The sequence below is a fragment of the Carlito syrichta genome, unplaced genomic scaffold, assembly GCF_000164805.1.
Source record: "Carlito syrichta isolate Samal-C Ts95f unplaced genomic scaffold, Tarsius_syrichta-2.0.1 Scaffold311878, whole genome shotgun sequence".
NCBI lineage: Eukaryota > Metazoa > Chordata > Mammalia > Primates > Tarsiidae > Carlito > Carlito syrichta.
This window is the reverse complement of record NW_007255974.1, coordinates 211,862-222,200: the sequence shown is the minus strand read 5'-3', so window position 1 is coordinate 222,200 and position 10,339 is coordinate 211,862. Positions and strand designations below refer to the sequence as shown.

The following is a 10,339-nucleotide window of genomic DNA, read 5'->3' as shown; positions in this document are numbered from 1 at the left end:
CGGGTCTTGAACCCGCAGGCTCAGGCAATCCACTCACCTCAGCCTCCCAAAGGTGTGGGATTACAGGCTGAGCCACCGAGCCCAGCTAGGTTAAATAATTTTAACTGCTTCATCAAGAACATTCTTAAGTGAAACGGGCATTTAGTTTGTTTTGCTTTTTAACTGCAAGTGCATAGCAATGAAGAACCAAAGGACTACTAGTGTAGTTTGGTGCCCCTCTCCAGAGGCCTGCAAAGGATCCACAGCCTCACCTCCTCCTTGCTTTGGCATCAGCAATGCAAATGGCAACACAGCAGAAAAGGCATCCATCTCAGTACTGCCAAGAAAATAGCTTTGACCTGTGGGTCTTTGGGAGTATCTTTGAAACCTCCAAGGGTCTGCAAACTAAGCTTGGAGAATCAACTCCTGGGCAGGTGTCACTGCCATGCCACGTGGTGAGTAAGCGGGAGGTGAGATGAAGGATGACCCCTCCCACTTGGGAGCAGTTCCTGTCCAGTCCACAATCCTGAGCCACTCATATTCACTTTTTCCATTCAGTTAAGAAACAGTTAGTAAGTATCTGCCACATTCTGCTATGGTGCTGGGCGGGGGAGACATGGTCTTTGTCTCTTGGGAGCTTCTAACTAGGCAGAGAAGACAGAAAACATGTAACAAGCCATGTTACACATCAGAAGGGGCAAGAAAATGGACTCTGGAGTCAGAGCCTGGATTTGAGTTCTAGGTTCACCAGATCAGCTGGGCCTCAACTTTCTCATCTGTAAAAGTGGAACAATAATAATACCTATTTCACAGGGTTGAGTGGGGATTAAATGGTAATAGAACAGTGCCTGGCACATGGAATGCATTTCATCAATATTATGTGTCATCATTTTTATATGAAGAAGTTTAAAAAATACATATTTTGCACAAACATACATGATGCCCAGGCTGTGCCCTTACTAAGTTACAGTTTACAGGGATGGAATATAGGCATGTGTGTTCTGAAAAATTTTCACAGATGATTATGACCCCATGTATAAAGAGGCTAAAGCCACTGGTTCTACAGGAGAAGTGAGTGATGGAGAGAGAAAGGGTTACCAAAACACAGAGCAGGGAGTAGGCAATTCTTAAGAGGTGGGAAGGGGAGGCAAAGCTGGATAGTCAGAGAGGGCTTGATTTTCATGAGACAATGACTCCTGCTCCAGGTCTGGAGTTTTCCAAGTGAGGATGAAAGTGGGGGCATTTCAGGAAGGAAATAAGGAAATATGGAGCACATGAGTGCTACAATCAAGAATCTGAACTACTCATGTAGAACCCAGGGAAGAAGATAAGGCTAGAAACAGAAGAGAGGATCTGATTATAAAGGGTCTTGAATGTCAAACTAAAAATTCCAGATGATTCCACAGAATTAAGGCCTTCATACTAGAAATACTACAGTTCAGAATCTCTGAACAATTCTAAGCTGATCCAGTAGGGAAGATTTTTTATTAATTGAGGTCATATTGAGGTAAAATATGTATCTCATTTGGATATTTGATAGTTCAAACTTCACAGCTAAAACTAGATCAGTCTGACACCAGTCTACAGAAAAGACTGGCAAGAACAAACGTGAGAAGGCTATATCAGTTCCTGGGTCACTCTAAGGAGTGAATCCGTCTAGATCAGGGTGATAAGAAGATGCTAAGCCTATGAGGGACCTTGAAGTCTTCATGGTTCTCTAGAGCCCTGCAGAGTAGAAACTACAAGAAATCACACATACAGTTTCAAAGGTGAGTGTCTCAGGACCAGTGTTAATGAATACCCAGAACCTAGAGTGGTGCTGACTTCCTAGGACTAATTAGCTTTTCACAGAAAGTGGATGAGACATTTGAGAAAATCCTGGACCACTGATTTCTCACAGCATTGCTAAGGGACCCAAACGTGGCATGCCACCAGGCCAGGTGGCAATGCCACTCCCTTACAAATGTGTGCCATTAAGCAGAAAGTCAGGGCTCTCAAGAACTTTGTGTAACTCAGGCTCAATATCCCTTCAATAACTGCTGGCAACTTCTGAATGGCCAGCATGGTAATAGACTCTCAACTTCAGACAAAGTTTCGTCAAATAAATACTGTTAATTTTGATATGGTCCTAAAAGAAAATGGAATCTACAAAGAGGAAAACTAGATTGACCTACAGTCATTCTTTCCTCTTTCACTTCTCTGAAGAAAAAGAAATTTCATTAGACACGTGCAGATATTTCATTAATGCAGTTCTAGATCTCATGGTGGTAGAATCCAACCAACACAAGTGACTATGCTCCTTGGCTGTCTAAGCATCCACAGGATAGATATGGGAGCTTACCACTTCAAAACAAGTAGCAAGCTTCAGCAAGACTTTTGCGTAATTATGAAGTCGTCTGATTGGCAAGAAAAACAAAGTATTCAGGGTTTCCATCAACTGAGTGTTTTCATCATTCACTTCTGACAAATCTTGCAATAGTTCTTGGTTTTTATTTAGAAAATCACTAGAGGTAGAGGAAAAAAGATTTAGTTAATCATTTTGGTACTGACAACGTTCATGATATTAAATAGAAAGTGTCACTAGATAGTACCTTTTACAGAATACATATTTTTAGGTCCTACCAAAGAAGCAGAAAATAAATACAATGATAAAAGCTAGATATAATTAAAAGAATTTCCGTATCTATAAAATAGGATTTTTCTTGTAGTATAAAAACTAGCAAATTGTAGCAATGGTAACGCTAATAGAAATGATTAATCACAGATGTGCATGTGTTCTAGGAAATGAATCACGCATCTACAATTGCAGGGAACCATCAGATTCACTGACACCATTACATGTGAATTTTAAAGCAAAAAGTCATAGCAATAATCAGCAAGATTAATTTCTCTATAATTAGTGTGCTAAACAGAAACACTAAAAGAAAAGAAAAGCTCCTTGCTCCAACAAAATTAGCACAGATATTAAAATACTTTTGATTTCTTTTTTCCTTCAATTATTGATCACCTAAATAAGAGTTTATTATAGGCTACTAATAAAAAGCTGCAAGAAAGAGTACTGCAGTTAACAGGAAACAGTAAAGCAAATTCTATGAGAAGATTTCAATGCTGAGACCTTCAAAAGCATTTCAAACTGAAGCCAACATTTAGTTTGTATGTTTTTTATAAATTCGTTATTAAAATTTTATTGCAAATTTTAATGCTGATCAGTAACCCATCAAGACTATGCTCACCAGACCCAAATACTTAAAAGGCTTGTAAAACAGTAAGAGCTGGTAGGACAGAATAATAATGCCACTTAATGAGCAAAAATTATGTACCAGGCACTACTCAAGTGCTTTACAAGCATTATACTACAATTTTTAGCTATGAGGCTTCAAGCATGATATAATGTTACATGAGACTACAAGGCTAGAAAACATCATATATAAGCACTTAGAGAATGATGGAGTAATGAGACAATGAGCCTGAAATTGTAAAATGTTATTTTGGAAAAGTGGGACAAAAATAGTATAATAATTTCCAGGAACTCAAAAATTCAATGGCACAAATTTGACAGTTTCAGAATACAATGAAGAGATCTTGGCTAGCACGCCCAGATTTCTAGTTTATACTTGGCTTGTGCTGATGTTTCCACTTCCTACTCCACGTCCTACTGCAGAGACCAGCTGAGGACACTGATTCTACTCTATAAGGTGAAATTGCGGCTCCTGAGAGATGGAAGCAGGACATGGTAAGCACGCTTTCCCAGGGACCATATTCCTCCTGGATTCCCAGCACCCAATTCACTCTGGACCAGAAATGTCCCAACACTTGGCAACCCGTTAATTTCCAGGACTCAGTCTTGTCTCGACCTGTAATCTTCCCTCAGAGTAGCCCAGGTTTGCTCCCAGGACATCTGAACTACAGACTCTGACTGGCTTATCTTTCCTTGGGAGTTTTTAGTCTAATAGTGGCAACGTTGGTCTTTCCTTACATGGCTGAATTTGTACTTTTACTCAGATTGTTAAAATAAAAACATATCAAGGGTAGAAACAACCCAGGTATCCATCCACAAATATACCAATAAACAAAATGTGGTACAGTATACACATACATTGGAATGCTACTCAGTCATAAAATGGAATGCAGGTTTGACATACTAATAAACGGACCTCAAAAACACTTTGCTTAAGGAAATAAGCCTGACACAGAAAAACAAACGCATAGTTCTATTTATATAAGGTACCTGGGACAGACAAGTTCATAGAGAGGGGAAGTAGAACAGACGCTGCCAGAGCTAGGGGAGACAGCATGGGGGAGTTATTATTCAACATGCACTGAGTTTCTGCTGATAGTATGATGATGATACAACATTGAGAATGTATTTGAAGCCCCTAAATTGTACACTTATAAATGGTTACTATGGCAAATGCTATGCTAGCACAATTAAGAAAAAAAGCCCCATATAATAACTACCAGGGAGGCCTGCTGTGAGCAGCAAGGTGGCCAGGCCAATCGGTGGAATGCTTGGGCAGCCTCACTCCAGACTCCCTCACCGCCATGTGCGCTCACCAACGGGCGCTAGAGGTTCTCAACTCTTTTCTTCTAAAAAGAAATCTTTACGATAATTTTAAACATTGACTTTGTAAACAAAAATTGAAAAAAGATGTCATTACTGCTTTTAACTATGCAAAACCTGGGGGTTTGCGAGCCACCACTTGGGAGATGCTGCCCAATTCAGACCTGGCATCCACCTCCCTGGCATCCACACAGCCTTCACTAGTTGCTTCTCATGTGCCTAGGCTCTGGGTGTGGTGCTGTGCAAGAGGCAAGAGGCAATTGACTTGTGTCCTCTCATCTAGCTGCTCTACCAAGACCAGTTTCTGAGTACTGTGAACCTGACTCTGAAATACTAGGGGAAGGTCAACAGAGCAGAAAGGCTGACAGGGTCAGCAAGGGTCATAGCCCTCCAGGACCACCAGGAAACCTCCCATTTCAACTACCACAAGTCTTCGCCTGTTTTTGCACCCTCCTGTAATCAAACTTGCTTTCTTCAACCATTCCTATTTGCAGGAATAACTATTCCACTTTCTTTCTGCTCCATTTAATTATTTGTTTAGCAACAACCATTTTCTCTTCTTTTCTTTGACCAAGATTCAGCATTTCACCAATACTAAAGGTGAAATAAGCTATTTCAGTCAATATAATAAACAGACTGTAAATTACAAATGTAAATTTGTCAAAGCCAAAAGTTCTCAGATTGAAAAACTAACAAAGCAGTATATCCACCCATTTGCTGGTTTAAGAAATATATAAAAATATAACAATATAATGTAGAAAGGTTAAAAGTAAAAGAATAGAAAATGACGTCATTATATAAATACTAAACAAAATAGCAAGATACAGGATTTTAAAGTACTACCTAAGATTAAAGACATAACATGCTTGAACCCGTCATAAAAAACATGAAAGCCAAACCCCATATTTTGGAAATGAGCAAGCACAAGATAACGGGTCAAAGAATAATTAATCCAGCCTGAGTAACATAGCAAGATCTCATCTCTAAAAAAATTAACCCCCAGCTGTAGTCCCAGCTACACAGAAGGCTGAGGCAGGAGATCATTTGAGCCCAGGAATTCAAGGCCACAGTGAGTTATGATCATGCCACTGTGATCCAGCCTGGGCAACAGGGCAAAACCTTATCTCTTAATTAAAAAAAAAAAAATCATAATGGAAATTAGAAAGATAGAACTGAATTAAAAAGTCAGAAGTGAATGACTATAAAAACAAAATGTATCAAAACTTGTAAGATACAGCTTACACAACAACTAGAGGAAAATTTATAGCCTTAAATTAATGAACTAAGTGCTAAACTCATAAAGTTATAAGAAATTAACAAGTGAACACAAAGGATATGGAAGGAAATGAAGAGCAGAAATTAATGAGATTTTTAAAAAAGGGGAAAAGGATCAATTAATCTTTGAAAGAACTAACAAAAGGGATAAATTACTGACAAGACTGATCAAAATAAGAAAGATAAAATTTATGACTCAAATTATAAAGGAATGAAAAACAGTGGTTACAACTACAGTTATTACATAGGTGAAAACGTCTTAAAAATGCTAGGCACATTACATCAGTAAGTTTAAAAACAAGGATGCAATGCATAATTTTCCAGATAAATTTAAATAACAAAAGTCATAAGAAGAAATAAAGACCTGAGTAGACCTATCCAATGAACTAAATCAGTAGTTTAAAAACACACTACAGCAAATATCCCCATGAAGGATATATTTTTACAGATGAAGTCTACTAAATCTTAAAAGTACAAATGATTCCTATCTCATACAAACTATTCCAGAAAATAGAAAAGGAGAGAAAACTCCTTCATATCTGTGGGTTCCAAATCTGTGGCTTCACCCTACCTTGGATCAAAAATGTTTAAGAAAAAAATTCTGCCTGTACTGAATATGTACAGACTTTCTTGTCATTATTCACTAGACAATAGTAGAACAACTATTTACCCAACACATACACTTAATTAGTTATTATAAGTAATCTAGAGATGATGAAAAGCATATGGGAGGATGTGCATAGGTTAAGTGCAAACATGCCCTTTTATGTCAGGGGCTTCAGCATCCTAGGATTCTGGTATCCTCAGGAGGTCCTGGTTAGTGCCAATCCCCAGGGATACCGAAGGACAACTGTATTAGCAAATTGAATGCAGCAATGTATTAAAAAACTAATGCATAAAGGTCACTGAATTTACTTTGGACATTCAAGAAGATTTAACATTACAGAAACCAACTCCTCTCCAACTTTGAGGAATAGGAGCATTTTAACCCTATAAATTATATTTCTAACAGAAACCTAAGGTCATCATCTTTAATGGTAAGATACTAAAAGTATTCTTTTAAAACTAGAAATGAGGTCAGGATGTTAGTATTCCTTTTATTAGAATAAGGGATCAAAAGCAAACATGGCAAAACACTAGCATCTGTTAAATCTGGGTGGTGAGTACCAATTTGAAATATTTCTATTAAAATGTAGAAGTTTTAAAAACCTGTCTTTGTTGCTAAGTCAACACTTGTTGAGAAACTTCAAAGTTGTGAATTCTGCCTTGGGTAAGGGGCTTTTATATTATTTACCCAGAAGCTAAATGCAAATTTATATTTACTTTATATTTGTGCAAACACTTTATACTTTTCCAGCACATACTTATTTGTTCCTCAGCAACAGAGGAGAAAATATTCTTGTTTTTCAGATGAATAAAAAAATGAGGCTTCCTGAGGTGAAGAGAGTTGTCCCAAGTCTCAGGGATAATAAGCAGTAGCACTAAAGAAGGACCCACAACATGCTACTTTTCATTCACTGTTTTTTCAATACCATACTACTTCTAATGATAATCAGGGGCAAATGATACCTGCCCTTTACAAGAGTTACCGAAAGTCTACATTTTTATTTGTTTGGTAAAATGTCCAAGTTAAAGCTTTCCCTGGGTACTCAAAAACACAGAACACTATAAAGCATGATCTTTGACTGTTAGAAAGAACTGGAAGGTATGTATTTGCTTACATGGCAGGCTTAGCAAGAAGCTGGAATCCTCCCATAACCAGGAAATTTGTAATAGATGTGCAATACCTTGAGTGGAAAAGAAACATATACATTAGTGTTAACATGTAAATTAGTTATTAAGAGTTTTCAAACAAGGACCTAAAACAAATACTTCTTAGCATCTCACCAACGAGTTTCAGAGGCTTTATGACATTCACTTGTACAGGGCAGGTTGTAGGGGAATCACAATAAGTGGGGGGATGCCAGCTTAGTAGAGATGGTAATATAAAAGGCTATATATATATATATATATATTTTTTTTTTTTTTTTTTTTTTTTTGAGTTGGAGTCTCACTCTGTCGCCCAGTCTGGAGTGCAGTGGCCACTCCCAGCCAGCTTAGCCTCGCCTGCTGGCCTCCGGCGATCCTTCCACCTCAGCCTTCTGAGTAGCCAGAATTACAGGCATGCGTTACCACGCCCGGCTGATTTTTTTGATTTATTGTAGAGATGAGGTCTCGCTGCCCAGGCGGGTCTCAAACCCGCGGGCTCAGGCAATCCACTCACCACAGCCTCCCAAAGGCGCGGGATTACAGGCTGAGCCACCGAGCCCGGCTAAAAGGCTATTTTAAAAACACCTGAAGCTGTGCAGAAAGTGTGAGAATCGACTTGGTAAGTCAATTAACAAACGAGAAAATACGATTAAAATGGGTGAATTTTTGATGAAAATGTTCTCTAATGTTCACTTCAGGTTTCCCAGTGAAGTCTTCAGGATGAACAGCAGTGAAGGCAAGGAGACATGTGAACGTGCTCAAGTGAGACAGTGCTATACAATGTGGGCTAAATACTGACATGGTGCTAGGACCCAAGTCTAGATACACTGCTCTGAGCCGTTGATGCTTCTCCCATACTCCGGGGCTGGCAGATAAAATCAGCTGACTTTGAGAAAGAAGAGCACTCCTACCAAAAATAGCCCATGGTACTGTGCACTTAAAAATTGTTATAATGGTAAATTTTATGTGATGTGCATTTTACCACAATTAAAAATAAATTTAAAAATCCATATATAAACTCAGATATTTTACTTTACATCTATAGGAAAAAAATATTATGCTAAAAAAAATAGCCCAAGGTATCAAAACAAAAGCATTTTCAAGCATAAGGCCTGAAGTATTAGAGAAGAAAAATAAAAGAAATTCAGGTATTATGAGGTGAATACAAGTCATAAAAGGAAAACTATACTAGTAAAGGCTGAAATCTTTACACAAACAGCAAACTCTAGTTTTCAATAAGTAAATTAGTAACAAGTTCTATAATTTTTATTTTTCATGTCAGAAAGATGATGAGTTAAATATCAAACCAGGATATTTTCTCTCATACAACAGCTATAAATATATTAAATTCTGCTTTGAATTAAAACAGTGTACATCTATCTGTACATATATGCATAAGTCTGAAAGGAAATACACTAACATGATAAGCAGGTCATTTCTGGTGGCAGGATTATGGGTGATTTTAGGCTATCTTTATTTACACACTTTTTAATTCTCAAGAAACATTATTTATGTCATAAATAAACAAAACGAAACACCAACAGAACATGGACCCCATGTAAGTCAGAGCTTTCCTGGCTCCACACTTTGGCTGCTGTGGCCTCAGAGCTCCAGCAGCCTGGCACTCAGTTGCGCTCAATCAGTGTTGGTTGAATGGATGAAATATGCGTGTAAAGAACAAAACCTATACTTACTTCAGATCAAAAGCACAGCATGACATGCCTTAAAATAACACATCATGCCTCACCTCATCACATCAAAACACAAGTTTAAAAAAAGTGAGTAATATTTTAAGTTATATTTTTAAATACACTTGGGATATTTCACGTAAAAACATGTAAAGAAACTTGGATAACTATTCTAGATTTTATTAAGAAAAAGTCTTTATGTTAAAGGTAGTTAGGCCTTTTAAATCCTCCATTTACACAACAGCAGACATTGAAACAGCTCTATATTTAATATCAGCACTTGGTCTTCAAATAGTCTGTTTAGTTACAATTTATTTAAGCAAACAAAATTGTTTTTCTAAAGAATCAGATTTATTAAAGTATATTTTATATAAATTAAGTACACTATCCATCACTCTGCTAGACTATAGAAGGAAACATGAGAATTCATTATTTTAAGCCTCTTTTTTCTTTAGAGAAAACTAAATTTAAGCAATGAAGAACTATAGTTGGCTTAAGATTAAAATACTGCTTTGCAATTTCTATTACCTTATATCACTCTCCCTAATCTAGTCTCTTCTGATTAAGGAGCTGTTCTCCTTGGCAGAAAAACCCTGCAGAGACTGAACATGACACGGGACTGGATACTTGCTCTGTATAACTATCCAAGAAGAGACTCGCATGCTTCAGGATGACCAGGCTCCTGGCCTCCTTGATCCCCTGAAGGAAGCTGCCCAGGGAGGCTCCATGCTGGCCAATCAGGTAACATAGCTTGCTAAACCGGCTTGCCACCTCCTGCAGCAGCTGGACCGTGGCCGTGGTGCCCAAATTTTCTGTAACAAAATGATGAGAACATAACCCGAAGACTGAACATACGATAATTATCATCACATGATCAAGATTATGAACTCTCCTTCTCTAAAGATTTGTAACATGTTGACATTTCTCTCAACTAAGGAGCCCAAATAATTAGTGTTACAGCAACGTCTGAGATCACAGTCATCATTTCAAGAACTTGGTAAAAACACATTCTCAGAAACCTTATAGATTCTGACCAAGTAGTTCTGGTATTGAGATCCCAGGAGACTGTGTGGGGTGGGGGGGTGGG

The 10,339-nt window shown here is 37.9% G+C and overlaps 1 protein-coding gene across 1 annotated transcript in view; it reads right to left on the bottom strand.

Annotated features, from left to right (window-relative positions):
• ALS2 (ALS2, alsin Rho guanine nucleotide exchange factor) overlaps positions 1-10,339 on the bottom strand; it is a 79,659-nt gene that overhangs the window by 29,372 nt on the left and 39,948 nt on the right. Inside the window, exons 11-13 of the mRNA XM_008069243.2 lie at positions 9,884-10,064; positions 7,537-7,602; positions 2,321-2,483 (exon numbers count right to left, since the gene is read on the bottom strand). Of these exons, the coding sequence (XP_008067434.1) occupies positions 2,321-2,483; positions 7,537-7,602; positions 9,884-10,064 (410 nt within the window). The remainder of the gene's footprint in view (positions 1-2,320; positions 2,484-7,536; positions 7,603-9,883; positions 10,065-10,339) is intronic.